The 19,701-nt window shown below is 39.3% G+C and overlaps 2 protein-coding genes across 4 annotated transcripts in view; both read left to right on the top strand.

Moving 5' to 3' along the window:
- Positions 1–4,680, top strand: part of nfat5b (nuclear factor of activated T cells 5b) — a 32,876-nt gene extending 28,196 nt beyond the window's left edge. For both annotated transcript variants that reach the window (XM_062385906.1, XM_062385924.1), the window contains exon 13: positions 16–4,680. In XM_062385906.1, coding sequence (XP_062241890.1) covers positions 16–254 — 239 coding nt within the window. In that variant the 3' untranslated portion in view covers positions 255–4,680. The remainder of the gene's footprint in view (positions 1–15) is intronic.
- A 2,144-nt stretch (positions 4,681–6,824) lies between these two features.
- On the top strand, positions 6,825–14,400 carry kars1 (lysyl-tRNA synthetase 1). Of its 2 annotated transcripts, XM_062385884.1 has the most exons (15): positions 6,840–6,954; positions 8,240–8,410; positions 8,694–8,835; positions 8,932–9,097; positions 9,199–9,292; positions 9,515–9,701; positions 10,657–10,782; positions 10,912–11,031; positions 11,178–11,340; positions 12,396–12,569; positions 12,737–12,822; positions 12,919–13,004; positions 13,086–13,212; positions 13,342–13,485; positions 13,821–14,400. In XM_062385884.1, exons 2-15 carry the CDS (start codon positions 8,271–8,273, stop codon positions 13,893–13,895), a joined length of 1,830 nt encoding a protein of 609 aa, XP_062241868.1. In that variant the 5' UTR covers positions 6,840–6,954; positions 8,240–8,270; the 3' UTR covers positions 13,896–14,400. The 2 variants fall into 2 exon arrangements, with proteins under 2 accessions (XP_062241877.1, XP_062241868.1); XM_062385893.1 differs by lacking the exon at positions 8,240–8,410 and having other exon boundaries at positions 6,825–6,954.
- The last annotated feature ends 5,301 nt before the right edge of the window (positions 14,401–19,701 follow it).

Genomic DNA, 19,701 nt, shown 5'->3' with positions numbered 1-19,701 from the left:
TCTGCTTCCTCACAGGATGTGGCCAGTTGATGAACACTCCTGGAAACACACTGTCGGATCAGATCATAGCCATCAGCCAGTCTGGTCAGAACCAAAGAGAGAGTGATGCTCGTATCCAGTCTCTGCTCAATCAGTCCCTGTCTCAGTCTGGGACTGTGCAGAACAGCATGTCCGCCTCGCAGAACATGGAGAAGATCGACGACCTGCTGGTCAGCCTGCAGGAGTCCGGCAGCAACTTAAGTCGTTCATATTAACCTCTGTACTTCTTTCTTTTACTGATATTCTGTATGAGAAATTAGACACAGTTAAACGTATATGAATTTGATTTGACAAACAGCATGATGTGCGTCACCAAATGTTTTTCTAGCCTACTCACATATAATTGAGTCTTCATTAGGAAAGAAACTGTGAAGCATTGTCAAGTGCTGACGGCCGTGCTGAGAGCGGCACTTATTAAAACTATGGCATAATACTTTGCCTAAAGCAAACTTGAGAAATGAATATCGAGACAGTGAAATGGAAATTTGTGTCGGACTTTCTTGGCCGAGCAGTTGGACCAAGAAAGGCAAATATCTCTTAATAACCTTAAAGACTGACTGACTCCCCGATGTTAAATCATGAATGTGAAAACTGAGGTGGACTGTAGATGAGAACTGTGAGAACATTTGTCGTAACTGTCTGATGACGATGAAGATGATGATGAGGCAGGTGAAATTTAGCCCAAATTTCCGTTCATATATCTTGTGAATTTTTGTTGATATCCGTAAGTAGATTGTGAGTTGTGTTGTTTGGTTGTCGTGGTGTTTTCTAAAGTGTTCTCCAAAGTATTTGATGGTTTCCGTGAATATTGTTCCCTTTAACACTTCTTTCGTAGTTTTTTTGTTGTTGTATGGAGGGTGGAGCGCGTGGTACGGTAGAAGTGTAGAGTGTAGGTATAGTCACTGTTGACGGGGTTTGAAATTATTAACAGTGCGGCAAGTGAAGCAAGAGAAGGTGAGAGGGGAAGAGTGGAAGAGTGGAGGAAGGTAACTGAGAAGTCGAAAATTGCAATGAATAGAAACATTTCCTTATGTCTTATGTGATGTGTAGCCACAAACATGTGTCTTTCATGTATGTGGACGCTTGTTATTTCAGTGTTGCAGCAGATAGCTGATGATATGAATGAGTTCACTGTAGCTGTTTCTGAAAGGCCACGAAGTGACGTAGGTTTCATTGATGATGTGATAAAGACAGAGACTGCATTCAGTCTGTGTCTGAGTAAAGATCTTTAAAAACAAAAAAACCCGACTAATAAAGTTTAGACTAGTTTGGTACAGTAATAAAAAAGGTTTTGTCATAGAGCGAGTAGCGGTCAGTTACATGATCATCAGGAGCTCTAAAGCATATCTTTCTATATTAGATATTTCGCCGTCACCACAGTGTACAGAGAGCACTTTGTAATGTAGTATAAATGAACAGGCTAACATTTAGTCTGTATTCATCAAAACCAAACTGTGTCAGTTTGATCCTTTTTACAGCTTAGTGTCCTTTGAATACATTAGGAAGAAATAACTCTTTTAAGAAAGTGTAGTGGAAGAAATGTAACAAATAATGGCTGACATGTATATTCAGCACTTTACGATGCTGTGACGACTTCACTCATCCAGGGTACACTACAGTCCCACGAGAGGTGGCTTTCCTTCTTTTTTATCTCAGCCGCCTCTTCCTCATTGTTTACAGTGAAGAAGATGCATTTCCCATGTGTTTGCATAGCAACGCTCATGTAGTCGGGCAAACTCAACAAACATATTTCCACTCTTTTGAGATGCTATCATACAGTTTAATACATATATTTCACAGAATACAGTTAAATACAACATCTAATTTTCAGCCATGTTACAACTACTACTTTTCATTCCCAAAATCAAGTTCGTTATTTGTTTCTGGAGAGAAAAAAAACTGCTTAGAAATCTGGACAAATGAGGAAAGATGTGGTTCAAGACATTTGAATTTTTAATGACTTATTTAAATACATGCATCTGCAGTAGAGAGAGAGCGGAATGTAATAAAGTATATTAATATAATTTTTTGTCATAAGGGTAGGATCGTTTTGTGTTGTAGTGTCATTTTGCGTCAGGCACGCATGAACTGGAGAAGTATTCTTAAACGAGCTAGAGAAGAGCCTTTTTACCTGTTTTATTCAAGTGATGAATTCAGCTGAATGTTGAGGAGAAGCAGTCGTTTGTTGGCTACAACTGTACATTATATATCTCACCTGGATCGACTTATTAACATGCAGTAACAGAGCCCTTTTTCTATGTTTCCCTTTAACTGGAAACCCGTCTGCAGATCTAATGTTAGCCTGTGGCCTCAGGACCAAATTTTGACTCCAATCTTGCTTTGCATGAATCCTGATGACAGGCCAGATTTATGGCTCGTGAGCTTTTATTTACTGTTATTTTTTCCAACTTGCAATTAAACTTTTGAGAAAATCATAGACAGCCTATTCTTTTCCCTCCTACAGATACAGATTTCAGTGACGTCACACCTTTCTCCGTTTGTTGTGTTGTGTTACGTGTGGTTTTACTGTACGTGTGTGCATGAACAAGGGGCTGGTCTCTACTGACGACCCAATGGGCTCTAGTTTAATGCCTTGTCTCATTTTTCTCTGTAGAGTCTGTCAGAAACTCAGAAACACAGTTACATTTTATACACTTTTCAATCAGTTTGTTGTTTTTTGTGACAGATATGATGTAAACTTGACTAATTTGATTTGTGGAACTACAGTGTGTCAGTTTGAGCTGTTAGACGGTGTTTTTTAAAGGGACCCTACTCCTGAAGGAAACCTGACTTTGGAGAAAAGAGCTATCTGTGATTGGCTTTCTTCAACTTGTGATGTAGAAGAAATGAGATCTCCAGTGTTGAATATTTATGATTTTATTTGTTTTACAGATTTCTTTTTTTTTGTTGTAGGATCTGTTCCTCGTTTTGGAGAATCTAATTTATTCGTGTGTTGGTTATTATCTAAATTGTTTCCCGTAATCCTAGTTCTGAATGTACTGATGAGCCCCCACAATAATATACATTCCTGTGCACAGTTACACATTAATGAACATATCATATGTGATTGTTCGAGACTTTTAATTGGCCCTTAATTTCTGCTTTAACCACGAAGTAAAAAGCAGAGAAAAATTGCACAGAACTTCAACAGTTTTTTTAAAGAAATCTTAAAAATAGGTGCAACAAATTTCAGTATTTTTACGAGGACCATAATTCTGATTGTGATTACAAAGTGTGGCTGTGGACGCCTCACTTGATATCCAGAATGTTCTTTTGTACACACACTGGGGAGGTAATTACTTTTTTGTAATTACAGTTTCCTCTTTGTTTATTTACAATGTAGCTGTAGATTAGAAAAGCACGAGTGTTACTCTTCATACAGTCTTTACTAATTGTGTGTAAAAGACCAGGATTGTTGATAAAGGTTCTCACTTTTTCCAAGATGCTACTTACTAACTCTGTCTTTTCCTGCAATAGAACAAGACGTGGCTTGCTATTAACATTACCAGTTCATTTAAGATCACCAAACTGAATTTGCTATCACAGGTATTTTTTTCCCCCAAAAATGTCACTTTAGACACGAATATAAGCTGTACATGTGCCTTGAGGAGATGTCGTGGTATCGACCAGATGTTTCACCGTTGTCTGTTCAACAAGCCCTTGGCCCCTGTAGGCCGGTGTCGATTAGTCCTCATTAACTAGAATGTTTTAAGCCATAAGACTTTAAGTGTGCTTTAAGTGCTCAACAACAGTGACCAGATAAGTGTGGTTGTGGTTGATACATGTGTTGTGCAATTCCTGTCATGCGTCTAAGTTGTTTGTACTGAAGTATCCATTGCATTTATGTTACACGACGTAGATGCAGACAAACTTTTTCTCTGAAACTGCTATGCAGCTAATATACTGTAAATGTAGATCTGTTAGTTTTTGAATATATATATTTTTTCTATATATGGCCTCACCTGAGAAACCAAAATAGATGTTCTTTCTATTATTTATGTGGCTTGTTGAAATGTTTTCTGATGCTTTAAGTGCCGCCTGAAAGCGATTAGAACTTGTTTAGTCAGTTGAAATGTAAATTTCTCTATCTCTTTTTTTGATTCAAGGGTCATAATTGTCTTTTTTATTACATTGTTGCTAGTACAGTTAATGTGGTGGTTTATGTTATATCCAGGCCTGTTGTTTATTGGTGTAGTGGTTACTCATCTTTATGATTTCTCTCAGGGCCTTGGAGATACCAGGATTCTTATTCTGACCAATAACATTAATGCATGATGGTTTTGTGGGTCTTTTAATTACACATTCTGCAAAGCAATATTCACTGTAATTTATCCCGACTTAGTCTGATATTGGAATTTTCCAAAAATGTGCCTTTTCCACATTCTTTATGTAATATCTTCAAAGTCTGTTCACTCTTAACACAAGAGAACCACTTTACCAATAAACAGCTTCTTTTAGTCCTGGAAATAAAGAGGGGGAATTTAGTCTTTTTGTTTCTAACAATGTGAACAATCGTCTGATAATCACCCTGGGGAGAAAACGACCTTTCAATATATTTGGCTTTGGTTTGGACATTTGTTTTTCTTGCAAATACATTTTTGTAAACTTGCTGCTATCTATATTAAACCTATACGCGTTCAATGTGTTGCCTCTGAGCTTTTATTTCATAATTTACTGCAGAAGACTGTGCCTTCTACCAACAAACAAAATGTGCCAGAAAAAGTTACTTCTCTCCAGGTTGTCCTTCAAAAAAGCAAGTCCACACAATCTGCCCTTAGAAATAGTCCTGCAAACGTTGACTAGAAATATTTTATTATATTTTTGTTTTTTTCCAAGAAAATGACCAATTTCAAATTTAAAGACAAATTGTATAGTTTAATTTAATTTGAATAGATTCCTTTCACCTCAATCTTTTACACTTGACACTAAGGATGTTAGAGATCACAGGATAGGCTTGGTTAAGGGTTGTCAGGAAAAGGAATCACTGGAGCATGTGGTTATGAGTTGTAGGAGGAATGGGACACAGAGGGTGTAATGATGAGTGGACTCAGGGAATTAGAGACGATAGACGACAGTTGTTGTGTAACTTTAGACGACAGTTGTTATAGACGACAGTTGTTGTGTAACTTTATTAAAATCCAGCGAACACGACACACTTCTTGTTTCGTAACTCTTAACTCCTGTCATTCACAACTGTAATCTTCACTCCCCTTCCTCATTCACCCTTGATACGCCAACTCATCAGCCAATGAGAGCCTGGCATCCCACAAAACCCTACAGCCATTGGCCTAGAACTGTCACGTGCCCCACCCCTACCTTTTCATTGACCCTCGGGACATTTCAATACTTTCTCCTCAGGAGAGACACTGACTAAATCGAATGCTTTCACCATGTCGTTGCTCAGTGCCCATAAAATGTCCACGATTTAGCCTAACCGAAACTAATTAACTCAACTTCGCACTACGTTACCTGTCACCCATGGCACACATACGCAGACCAAACAAGCAACGTGTTCCAAGTTGCTTGTTTGGTCTGTTCCAATATATGTAGTAAAGTAGAAAATAATTTCTCTGAAGTGTTTATCAAAAGCAGTATAAAATGACACCAACACACACGATAATTTGTCCATGCTAGATTCTGCTTAGTTCACTGTGAAAGCCATCATCTGAAGTGGCCTAGTCAGTTAAGCGTTTGGTCTCTAAAAAGAGTGACCTGGGTTTGAAAACCACACCTTCCCATTTTCAAGCTGGCAATATGTTAAACTCTTAATATTGGCAGGACTTATCCTATTAATGCAAAATATCTTACACTATGTTAATTTAAATTAATTAAATATAAAAATAGGGAAAAATTTAATAAAAAAAAAAAAAAAAACGATGTGCACATTTGGCTTCTGCGCAGAATGTGCGCAATGGGCTGCTGCGCACAATGTGCTCACGCAGTTTTTTGTTTTTTTTCCGCCCCATTTCATTTAATTTAAAAAAATATATGTTTCATTTAATAAAATGTTTTTATATTTAAATTTTTTATATTACATTTCATCATCATTATTTCTCCGCGCTGGTTCAGGGGTAAATGATGCTGGTCTTCACAGGTGACTGACCTACACAAGCCTGTAGCCACCTTTACTTGGAAAGCGGCCACTTCATTTCTCGGAAATAGACCATGAGCAATGCTCTCATCACCTCTAGGTGGTGCCTCACTTCTCCTTATAAACACACTTTTAGCGTATTTTCCCACAATACCCTGGTGCACTACGTCACACACTACAAACTTTCCTTAAAGGGGCAGGCCATATCTGCAACGCAACAGCTCTCGGTCTCATACACAGGTGGCAAGAGAAAGTAGAGACGCAGACTCAGCAACTCGGCCGAGATCCGATGCACCTTATTATTATCTGAGGGATTTTTACACACTGTCTGATAAACATTCCGACAGTAAAGGCAAGGGGTAGTGATGAATAAGGTTTTCTTTAACAAGTTAAGTCTTTCATTCTCAGTTTCCACCTTAAAACTATGAAATGAACTGAACTATGAACTAGTTCAGAATTTAAATGGTGAACTATGAACGTGAACTATTAATGTTTACTTGTATGAACTGAACTTTGAACTAGTTCATGAGAGGTGTGTGAACTTGCACAACACTGTTAATTTATATGCCCTGTCGATGGTCTGTTTTCTGAACAACACGCCGAAGCAGAAGGTGGCGGTAATACTCCCATAAGCTTGAAGCCAAGCGCCGTTAAACAACAAAAAGATGAAGACCCTTGTGAGCGGCCCATTTTCTGACAGTCCCTCAAACGCACCATCCACTTCTCGCGTGTTTGCGGCGCGCGCACGTCCTCCTATCTTTCAGGGGCGCAGAGGGAAACATGGCCGACGTGGTAGAGGCGGACGGAGAGAAACTCAGCAAAAAGTAAGCGTCTGGATATCCACGGTCACATTTAAACCTTTCACCAACGCGCTGTTATTTCACCGACACGAAATGCGGACTCGACACGGGTCTCTGTTAAAAAACGTGGCCGCGCTGTGTGACTCCATGTTACATCAGGTTCTAGTGAAGTGAGGAGTCCATATGGAGGCTGGAGAGGAGCCTACATTTCCCATGATTCAGTTCGGCTCTGCCTCTGGTAGTTGTATTTCTGAGTGTGAGCTGGAGCTATTTGTCGTTGTGCATTTTGCCAAACAGAAAAACTACAAGATCTGAAATGCACGTTTAAAAAAAAAAAATGTCTTCCTTACATTGATTTCGGATTCTATTTGGTTTAATATTGAATTGAAGGTGCCGAATGTATAATCGTTTTGTTGTAGTCATATTTAATATTGTACATGAGCGTCCCAGCAAGTCTTCAGTGGTAACTGCGTTTTCTGCATTTGCAAACAAACGTGAATGATTTCCTCATTAAATAGTTCTGACTCAGTTGTAGCGAGGGAAAACGCGTAACACGAAAGCACATCAAGGGAATACACATCTCATTTGAGCTAAGACATATCTAACAATGAAATCAGCTCAAGGGCTTTCTTGTGTTTCCACTGTCTTATATCACTGGTAGTAATTCTGTTGTCTGTGACACACCCGCTTGGCCAATCAAAAGTCAAGTCAAATCCTGCACCAGTTTCTTAATGTAAAGTCTGCCCCCTTTTCTTTCTACCTCATTGGGATTTGGTCTGAGTTACGTTCCCAACAATCAGTGTTTCCTGATTGTCTACAGACATACTTTGCTAGAAAAGCTGCAAACTATCCTGATATATGAAGTCACTTTCAGGGGGGCTGAATGTGAGGATGCAGATACCAGTGTCAGAGGCTCTGGACCTTTCCAGCCTCTGAGTTTTACTCTGGATAATGTCCGTAGGAACGTGAGCACACAGCAGGAGATCTTCTGGAAGATTCTCCGCAAGCAAGTGGGCGTTGGTAACATTTCAAAAACGTGACAGAAGCAAAAATAAACACTTAGAATACAAATATCTCAGAATGAAAAAAAGGTGGGGTACACATAGAAGATGCAGACAAAGATGTCAACATAGATTTGAGTTACAATCAAAAACGCAGGATCCCCTGAGCGGAGTTGATACGTTAAGTCCTGCCTCCCTTCACCTGAATGCCCCGGACACCTGAATGCGTGAAAGACAAAGTCAGGACCCAATTCTGCCGACCTTCTCCGGAGTACATTTCTGAAAACGGCTTATGTCTATTTCCTCAGGTGTGCCTGCTGCTGTCTGTGGTAGCTCAGCATGCTGTGTCTGGTCAGGGCAGCCAGGCAGCAGCTGTGCCGCGCCTGTGGTGTCAGGGGACAGTGGTTAAAATGTGCGTCCCCACGTACAGCTGCAGTCCCGGCTCAATTTTACGGAAACCAATCAAGAGGTGACAAAAGGTTGGTGGCTTTTCCATTCCAGTGAGAAAAACAACCAACCTTTTGTCACCGGAGCAAATGTGGTTCCTCTCCCCTGTCTGCATGATTATTTGTTGTGCGTCTGTTATTACTAGATTGTGCCCATTCATTTGTTTTTGTTTTGAATTACAGTTTAGAACCAGATGTACAGTGAGAAATTATTTATGTGTCCTGTTCAACAGTTTGAATGTCCATTTAATCTCAGCTGAGGCTCTCATTAACAGCAACAATGTAATATTTGGATTCTTCCTCACTTTTCCATCAGTGAGCTGAAGAGACGAATGAAAGCTGAGAAGAAGGCAGCCGAGAAAGATGCCAAGGTCAAAGAGCAGGTGGAGCTCAAGAAAGAATCCAATGAGGGAGCGCACAATGTCGGTGGGCTGGATGAGGAGACTCTCGACCCAAATGTGAGTTGTTGTTTTTTAATGATGATTACACCTTTACTTAAACCTAAACCCTCTTATGTTTTAGTCTCAATTACAATGCATTTTCCTCTTTTGTAGCAATACTTCAAGATCCGCTCCCAGGCCATCCAGGAACTAAAGGGCACAGCTGAGGACCCGTACCCACACAAGTACCATGTAGACCTGTCACTCACAGATTTCATTGAGAAATACAATCATCTACAGTCAGGAGACCAGCTGACGGATGTTTTTCTCAATGTGACAGGTACCAAAAATATTTTACGATCCCATACTTATGAGCTTATTTATACCAATAGTGTAATTCAGCAGTAGAGCCCCTGTAAAACTTAATATATTGTTTTTCAGGTCGCGTCCATGCCAAGAGGGAGTCTGGGGCCAAGCTGATCTTCTATGACCTGCGAGGAGAAGGCGTCAAGCTGCAGGTTATGGCAAACTCAAGGTACAGCTTGATGGCCAATGTCAAAAGCACACTTTTTATTTGTCGTTTGCAGATGGTTTTTATTTTCAGGATTAACAATCGTCAGGTCACAGTTCAGTAGATTCACCGTATAATTTCGCTAATTCAAACAAATGCAGATTCATATAAGTTGACATTCATTTGGATACGTATGAGGGCAGTGAGATTGCTTTCTGAACTGTGTCTTCTTTTTTCTGTTGTCAGAAACTATAAGTCTGAGGAAGCCTTTGTAGCCATCAACAACAAACTACGCCGTGGTGACATCATCGGCGTCCGTGGGAACCCGGGGAAGACTAAAAAAGGGGAGTTGAGCATCATTCCCGTCGAGCTGACCCTGCTGTCTCCTTGTTTGCACATGCTGCCCCACCTCCACTTTGGCCTCAAAGACAAGGTAATGCCTGACGTGATGAGACACTACATGACAGTGAAGGACGTCTTAAAGCGTCTGTCTTCCTGACAGCCACAAAGTCAAACATTTCTGTAAATACCACATTTAGATGTTTCATTCTGACTAAAAACGAATTATTTAATACAAAGTAGAAGTCTTAGATCTTATGTCTTATGTCTCAAATGAGGACTCATTTTTCTGTCTTTTTTTTCTTAGTAGAGAAAGAAGAATCATGGGAAACACTAGCCTTATATAACTACTGCCTCAATTTGGTTTGTCTTATCTCACTATCACATCACATTGCTTAAAGACTAACTAATCTGTCAGTGCACTGTTTCAAATGCGAGTATGTGGCAGTCAATTTAGTACAAATCTGCCCAAACCCGTTTCAGGTGGGGGTAGCCACCTTTCTTGTTTGACTGTTTTCTAATGTCACCAGTTAATGAATTATAACTGTGAATGTATATATGTGCATTGAGCAATGGGCTAATGGTTGATGTTTAGTCCAGACACATGGAACACTATGACATTATAGTACAGAACAAGCAATTTCAAGCTGTAGCTTTCAAATTAGCTGAATACAAAGACAAACAGGCTCAGTTACTTAACCAGGAAACACTTGTTTATTGTAAAACATTCAGTAAAGGCATTCAACCTGAGTGCATAATGAAACATTTCTTTAGGGTTTCAGTTTCAGTATCATTGAATGTACTATACAGATTCCAACCCAATTCCTTGAGAATTAAGAATTTATGAGACTAAAAGAATTGCAAACATGGTGAAAACACCAAACTAAAGTTATAGGATTTTTGCAATGTTCCCAAATTTAACTGAGCTTTTCATCAAGTAAATCCATATCTGGAGACAAAAAAGACAAATTGAATATCAACACTGTTACAACCGCAACAATCAACTTTGAAAGTATTTTTCTCAACACTATGCAATCTGTCTCTCAAAGGAAACCCGATTCCGCCAGCGCTACTTGGATCTGATCCTCAACGACTACGTGAGGCAGAAGTTTATCACTCGCTCCAAGATCATCACCTATCTGCGTAGTTTCCTGGATCAGCTCGGATTTTTAGAGGTAAGAAGTGGAGTCTGAAGCAGATTGAACCATTGAAGTTAATCGAGTCAAATAGAATTTGTAAATGTTTTTACCATTTGAGTTGTGTTCAAATTGGGGCATTAAAATTTGCTTTGCTGAATCCCATAGATTGAGACACCGATGATGAACATTATTCCTGGTGGAGCAGTGGCTCGTCCATTTGTTACTTACCACAACGACCTGGATATGAACCTGTTCATGAGGATTGCTCCTGAGCTCTACCACAAGGTAAAATATTAATAAGAGTCGCTCATTGAGTCCTTCTCCTCAGTAATCATTTCCAAAGGGAATGTTTGAGTAATTTCCTTCTGGGTTGGGCTTGTTACATTTCTCAAAATATAATATTTATACTGTACTTCATATTGTCCCCGCAGATGCTTGTGGTTGGTGGAATAGACAGAGTGTACGAGATTGGTCGTCAATTCAGGAATGAAGGCATCGACCTGACTCATAATCCAGAGTTCACTACCTGTGAATTCTACATGGCTTATGCAGATTACAATGACTTGATGGAAATCACAGAGAAACTTCTCTCAGGTAAGTGAAAACACTAGCACAGGCTGCAGTATAGCTCCGGTGAACTGGTATTTTTCTGCAGGGCACTGACATTTGGTATGTTGATGACTTGCTGAGGGGAATGGGACCCTGACTGTCACCACTTCCTGTAATCATGTCAGAAATGCTCTTGGTATGTCCCGGATGCACAGAGCACGGCTCACTTGGCTGTGATCGTCTCCTTGCTGCTGGATTCACATAGTTAAAGTGTTAAGCTCAGTCTCATTGCCTCTAGGTTTGTGGATTTGTATTCGATTGCGTCTTCAGCTGTCGTCTCATATCTCGAAGGAGGCATTTTGGATTTCTCGGATTTCCAAGACGACTTGATTGGCTAGTTGGGAGTGCTGTTTAAAACGATAACAGCCAATGGAAATAAGAGTCATGACAAGTCTTTAGAAAGAAATGCATCCCTTTTATTGAGTTGATTCAGTAGGAAATGTACACTTTTATTTACCAGCACATAGATTTACTTATTAATTGCTCAGAATTCTATGTATCATAATTAAACAAACAGCTGACACTATAATATCTGCTGCACTAAATATTGGAGAACAGTATCAAGTTGTAGAAGGGATGGCATTTATCCTTGCACCTTATTTCTAATTAGGTTTCATTCTTTTCCTTTTTTTCACTTTTTTTAATTCAACATTTTTTCTTGCCTCCTTTGAGCTGACGTGACAAGCCAGATAAAAAGTGACATCCCTCTTCTACCCAAATCATCCACCATGCATTTCAAAAATTGTACAATGACCTGCAGTCAGTGTTGAGCTCGCCATGAGCTTCTCATGTGGCCCCTCAACTATATACACACAGAAGATTTGATTGGTCCAGCACAAAGCCTGAATGTTGTCCCTGAGGCTCAGCCACAGAAACGCCCTGTGCAACCAAAAGTGAACTTTTAGTTTCTCTTTTGTTATTGCTGTATGAACCTGTCCTAGAGCTCGGTTTCCTGGTAAACTTGGTATTTACGGGAAATGTGTACAGTGGGCAAATAGTAAAACTGCTCTCCCTAACTCAGTGGCTCCCTCTTTGTTCAGGAATGGTGAAGCACATCACCGGAGGATACAAGGTGATGTATCACCCTGATGGTCCAGAGGGTCAGGCCTATGAGATTGACTTCACTCCCCCATTCAGAAGAGTGAGCATGACCCACGACCTGGAGAAGATCATGGGAGTTAAATTCCCTCCAACTGACAGCTACGACAGTGATGGTGAGAGACTGGAGAGATTAAATGGAAAAGTGAGATTAGAATGTCTTTCTTTTCCTCTTTTCTATGACATTCTTTCTTCATTACTCTTCCACAAATTTGAATTTATTTCACAGCTTTGAAAGTAAACCTGTCTGATCCCTCTTTGTCTTCCACCCTTTTGTCCCCAGAGACACGTAAATTCTTTGACGTCCTGTGCGCACAGAAAGGAGTCGAATGTCCCCCACCCAGGACTACTGCCCGCCTCCTTGACAAGGTGCTCTATAGATGAAAATCACCACCTGTTGTACAGTATACTGGTTCTCTCCATATTTTTCTATGAAGCCTTTACTAAATATGTTTTCCAATACAGTTGGTTGGAGATTACCTTGAGGTCACGTGCATCAATCCCACATTCATCTGCGATCACCCTCAAATCATGAGTCCCTTAGCGAAATGGTGAGAAACACTTCATTTCAAATTCATAATTGTGGTTAGAAAGTGAAGTAGCTTCATAAGGAAATCCTGTCATTGTTTCAGGCACAGAACCCACAAAGGCCTGACTGAGCGGTTTGAGCTCTTTGTGATGAAGAAGGAAGTCTGCAATGCTTACACTGAGTTGAATGATCCAATTAGGCAGAGGGAGCTGTTTGAGCAGCAAGCCATGGTGAGGATCAAACCATTCTCCATCTACCCTGATACCTCGTCCAATTATCTAAAGGTCCAGGCTACTGACTGTGGCAGTGGGAGCGTGTGCATCACCGCATGTTGATAATAAGACTTGAATCTTTTTCAGGCCAAAGCGGAGGGTGACGATGAAGCCATGTTCATTGATGAGACCTTCTGCACAGCTCTGGAGTATGGTCTGCCACCAACCGCTGGCTGGGGAATGGGCATCGATCGTCTCACCATGTTCCTGACAGACTCCAACAACATCAAGGTAAAGATGTCGTATGAATCCGGATTGGTCCTTATTTGTCGTTGTCTTTGAAAATAACCAATCTGAGCATTTAGACCTAAAATATTATCTATTTATAAAATAAACTCTATGTAGTATTTTTTGCCATTGTTGCTTCTCTTTCCATCGGGACAAATCCTAGACAACAAATATTTAGCTGATTAATAATATCTGATTGATGAAAAGAGATGACTCTTATTTAAATACATAATTGCTTTATGTCAGTTTGTCAGCGGTGCTAGTTTCATGTTGTCCTACTTGAGATGCCTATAAATATCCCCCTTCCTCAGAAGTCTGACAGTTCTGTCTGTTCACAGGAGGTGCTGCTCTTCCCTGCCATGAAGCCTGACGACAACAAGACTTCAGCACCCGTAGACGGCACGTCTGTCTAATGACATGACCTCACGTGACCTCTGATCTGAGCAGGAGTCAGTATCAAAACCTTCACCTCACTGTGGTCATCAGTGGAATCTCCAGGGTTTTGTGTTTTATCAATGTTAGTCTGTCACAGGTCACATAATTGCTGTTAAGGGAAACCATCCTGTGTCAGTGAGACTTTTTCTTTCTCTCATGTTTTTCTTACTTTCATGGACACATTCTGATCCTAAATAGTCATCCAGACTGTAAATTCTATCATGTGACCTGAAGTATGCAGACCTGGAGGAAATATATGTTGAGATACTTCAAATGGTGCTTGATTGGTGTTGCCAAATACACAGATTAGATGCATCACATTACAACAAAGCTCTAGCTCCTGATAACGCTTGAAGTTTCCTCAGTCTAACCATCTGTTTTTACCAGGTCTGCTCTTTTACTTGTTTGATTCTACAAAATCTAAATTCCTCTGCCAAGACATTTTAAACATGATTAAATCTGAATAAAGGGCAAATGAATCTACGCGTTGAGTCTCTTTTGATGCTTTTCAGTCCGTTTACAGACCAAACAACTGACTAATTCAGTCCCTCTTTAGAAAATGCCCTTTGACTCTTCCACTGGGAGAAAGCATAGTCACACTGACCCTGCAGCTAGATTAGTAAACATTAAACTCAGTGATGCAAGAAAACTGTAAAACAATAGTTAAATGCATTTATTAGGGCCTAAGCACTGACAGGCATTGAAAGACTGAGGTCCTATTGATTGAAATTGTAAGGATTATTATTTTTCAGGCATATGAATTGCCTGAAAAAGAGGGCTTTAACATGCTCAAATTCTTACCAAAATTTTGAGAATTTCTTTAATTAAATAAAAAAAATAAAAAATCCAAATCTCTGCCTTTGATACACATTTCAGAGAAAACCATCGTATTTTCTACTTTACTACATATATTTGACAGCCTTACTTAAAAGTTACCTTTATATTTTTGGATTTTAGATACTGGATGAGTTAACATGATTTAAAAAACCTATTGTTAGAGAAAAACCTAGTAGTTTCCAACCTTGACTTCTGACTCCTTGCAAGAATCACAGTGTGGGACACATTTGATTTAATATAATTCTGAATATTCATGCAAAACCTTCTAGTTTAATTTTGGTGATCAAATTAATGACATATCGTTCCCATCAACTAGCACAAGGAGTAAGGGTCACTCATTACTCACTAATCAAATCAAACCTCCGGCCTCCTGAACTTTTACTTTGAAGGTGAGCTGTCTCTCTATCCCCCTCTGGATGTCGTCATTCAAGTTTAGCTTCTCAGGTTGACTTCCACTTCATGCACAGACCAGGTGAGGCCTCACTACTGCACGAATCTACAACAACAACAAATCCCTGGATCTTTGCTGCTTAACTTCCAAGCAGTCTGCTGCTGCATGTTTCCATGTGATGTCTTGAGGCTGCCCCCTGCTGGCTGCTGGGTTCATCTGCTAATCTTGCTTGGTTTGTGCAGCTTGTGATAAACTAAAGTTGTCCATAAAAGAAAATCTTTATTAATCCTTCAAGGGCAATATGATGTACAACCAGCATCAGTGCTCGACAAAAATAAACCAAGATATACAATGTTTATAAAACACAATATAAAAACCATATAGACTAAGTAGCAGGGGGAAATTAGATTGTATTTAATGTAATCATATACTACTGATTTTATTGACTTTATAACAATGCATCATATTTTGTATTGCCTGTATTTTCAAATTCTGAATTGGCAAAGTTAGCATTGGCCTAACTGAAGCTATGAAATACATTTATAATAGAATATTTATGTGAGTTTCTTGTTTATATTAAATTACAAAAATATGCTTTAAAAATGTCTGAATTTATTTGTATATTAATCAGCTATGTAATTATTTGCATCAAGTCATATTTTTTGTTTCAGTCTAGTAATTAATTAATTCACTCACACTAGTGTCTCTCGTAGGACTTGTAATGAAAAAACATTTTAACCTTTGCTTTAACATGTTTGTGGAACTGCTTTAACGTTCTCTGCCTGCGGCTCTCACTTCCTATATTGAGATCACACAGTCCAGATGGTGTTGCAGAATTGCAGGATTTCCTAAATGAAAGTGGAAATACATTGGCTGTGTAACAAACCCACCCTCGCAGGTCGAGTGAGGGATTGAGACACATTCTGATCAGGGATCTTCAGCTCTCGTGTCTTAGGATCTCTGTTCAAAAAGCTTAATTTATACATCTCAGAAAAGTTTGATTTCCCAGTTTATGGGAACCCTGGATTGTGATTCAAATCAAATCATTTATTACTAGAAACCAGGCACGTGTACATATAGACGCCTAGTGGTGCTCAAGCACTGGCCCTTTTGCCCTGGATGAGAAAAGTGCTCTTCTGCTGGAGCCCAATTTTTTCTTCATTCATCAATATTTAAGAATAAAAATTACTCTCTCTGTCATCAATTGATGATTGCTGGTTGTACATCAAATTGCCCTTGAAGGATATTAAAGATTTTCTTTTATGGACAATTTGAATAATCACAAGCTGCACAAACCAAGCTAGAGCAGCAGAGGAACCCAGCAGCCAGCAGGGGGCCGCCCTCAGGACATCATAGCAGACTGATTCTTGTAAGGCGTCCGAAGACAAGGTTGGAAAAGTACTGGGTCATTCTCTAACAATAGGTTTTTAAAGTATGTTAAATCATCCTGTATCTAAAAGCCCAAAATATAAAAGTAACTTTTAAGTAAGGCTGTCAAATATATGTAGTAAAGTAGAAAATATTTTCTCTGAAGTTTTAGTGATAATTTGTCAATGTTATTACTCTGCTTAATTCCTCATTCCAATCATTAGGCGGTGTGGCCTAGTTGGCAAGGCGTACGCTCTCCAACAAGAGAGACCTCTTTCCCATCTTCCAGCTGGCAATATATTGATTCATATTAATTAAATATTAAAACATGGACAAATTTAATAAAAAAAATGCGCAGTTCGGCTCTGCGCAATTCCTGCGCAGTTCGGTTCTGCGCAGGATGTGCGCAGTAGGCTTCTGTGCAAGATGTGCACGATGGGCTTCTGCGCAGGAGCTGCACGATGGACTTCTGCGCACATTTTAATTTAAATTAATTTAATAAAAAAAAATTACAAATTTAATATTATTTAATTTTATAAATACTTTTTTTTTTATATTTTATTTGTCATCATCATCATTCCCACAATACCCAGGTGCACTACGTCACACACTACAAACTTTCCTTAAAGGGGCAGGCAAAACCTGCAACACAACAGCTCTCCGTCTCATATACAGATGGCAAGAGAAAGCAGAGAGGGATTTTTACACACTGTCTGATAAAGATTCCGACAGTAAAGGAAAGGGGTAGTGATGGATAAAGTTTTCTTTAACAAGTTAAGTCTTTCACTCTCACTTTCCACCTTAAAACTATGAAATTTACTGAACTATGAACTAGTTCATGACGTTGTTTGGTGATAAATGAACCACAACATTAGCGCCGCTGAAAACATTACATCGCAACTGGTCCGACGTTTCCTAAAAAATAAACAAACAAAGAACTCTGTGATTTCAAAGCCTTGTCCAGCTGTTTACTGACGTTTGTCATGTTTAATGAAGAGAGAGAGGGAGAGAGATACAGACAGACAGGCAGGCAGACAGATCATTTAAAGGCAGTTTTACTGTTCTACAAATTAGACAAGTTCACTAGTTTTGTTTTACTTAAAATCGTAATTATTGAAATGAAAGGTAGGTCTTAAGTTGAGCTACATGACGGAGAGGCAAATTGTGGTATATTACTAATGTAATGCTGCTTGTGCTTCCACTATGTCCGAAAACAGTAAAAAAAATTGTGTGTTCTGTGTTGTCAGCTTTATATAGATTATGTTAGTCACTCTGGATAATTATGCACATCCTTGATTTATCTCATTTACAAAATTTGCAGCATAATGCCAAGAAAAGAGAGACTCCAAAAGCAGAAGGACAGGGAACTGCAGCTATAGCAGCTCAGCAGCTCTCTTTTATCTTGTATCAGGCCATCAACTTGTAAAACATATGAGGGAGAATCAGTAACCCTACCTGGTCCAGAGGAGCCCATCACATCACTAACCCTAACATTAACATATTATTTGGTTATTCAATATGGTCTTGTTTTGTGTGTTTTTGTCTGTTATACATTTATTTATTCAATTGATAATTTGAGTTAGTTTTTTAACAAAAATAAATATATAAGTTGAAAATATCCTACTGTGTTTTTTATTTAATTATTAGTATTATTTTTAATTTCATAAACAATTTTGGCGACGGGTGCCCATTTTTTGGTTTCAGCACCTGCCCCCCAAAATGTCTGTGCACATGCCTGCTAAAAACAGTTGAAAACTAACATAAACAGTTAGACTGGGCTTAAACAATGACAAAATAACAATAAACAAATATCCCCTCATGAAAGTGCTGACTGACGTAGATGAAATAAGTCACTCTCACACAAGCAGCTTTAGGAAACAGGAGCAAACCGCAGACAGACGCCACAAATGTTGTTAACATTCCTTTGTGTGTGCGTGTGTGTTTTTGTTACGTCTTTAATACCAGCATGAACACTAACCTTGTGAGGAACAGCAGACCACATGGGGACCAAAGCCTGATCCTAATGATGCAAAACATAAATTCTGAGGTCCTGAAAAAGGTTTAGCAGTAAGATGGGAATTTTGGTTAGGTTAATGTTGTTCATTGTTAAGGTTAGGGATACGTTTTTGGTTCGTCTTTCCAAAATCAAGGGAGGTTAATGCAAAGCCTTAACAAGGGTACTTCAAGAGTCTTTAATAATACTTTTAAGAGGGTTAGGGTTAGGGTTAGGCCAGGCTCTGTTGGTGTAGGAGGTGTCTTATGTCAGAATCTGCAGATACGACCTCCTCCTCCATGTTGTGCTCTGTCTCTCCTCCTGAAAACCATGTGCCAGCTGAGTCAGCCCTCTTTTTGTCCCTGCTTCCTCTCTCAGCATGTTGATGTGGTTTGGACTCATCTACAGGTTTGGTGTCTGCAGCCAATCTTGCCGTAGGCTTGAGGTAGTTTATCGAGATGTCAGCCCCTCTAGACATCCAGGTTGAGTTTGTACTTCAGGTCATCTGGGCAGTTGAGGTTTTGGAAGAAGACTTTTCTTACACTTTGTGGCCTCATTTTGCAGCATCATGTGGATATGCTCCACCAAATCATTTTTAAAGGTCTGGTTGGTAGGACGTTGCGGTGTGTTGAAGTTCAACCTGTAAAAAGCTCCATCAGGACACTTCTGAGCTCTGGGATCAGTTCTAATCAGACCTCAACCATGCACATGCTGGAGAGGACACAGCTCGGGTGGTTTGAGGCAGCAGGACTGCGGTTGCTGGATTGGAATCTATGTGCAGGTTGGCTTTGTGTCCATTTAGTAAAGTTGGTTATGTAGCTTATGATCAAGTTGCTGTGGAGGCAGTAAATTAGTTCATTAACTCAAGTATTTGACATAGGTGGGTGTATTTGAGGGGACCATTGTACTTTTCAGATACATTTAATATTACTTCGATGAACAAAAGATACATTGTATAAAAATATGAATCGCTTCAGATTAGAGGATTTTGTTACTTGATGTATCGGTCACCATTTACTTTAATTGTATTGTGTTTGGCTGCAACTCTGTTTACTCCTGAAACTCCAGAAGTGGTTTGCTCCAAAAATGAATGCATTACTTTGACTGTTTTTATAAGTGAATACTGTTACCTTATGAACCTGACAGTTATTTTCTTATAATAAACCAATGTAAATGTGTTGTTATTTTAAAGTGA

This window comes from Platichthys flesus, chromosome 1 (genome assembly GCF_949316205.1).
Source record: "Platichthys flesus chromosome 1, fPlaFle2.1, whole genome shotgun sequence".
Lineage (NCBI taxonomy): Eukaryota > Metazoa > Chordata > Actinopteri > Pleuronectiformes > Pleuronectidae > Platichthys > Platichthys flesus.
Note: the sequence above shows the minus strand (reverse complement) of the source record. Positions and strands in the feature narration are given on the sequence as shown.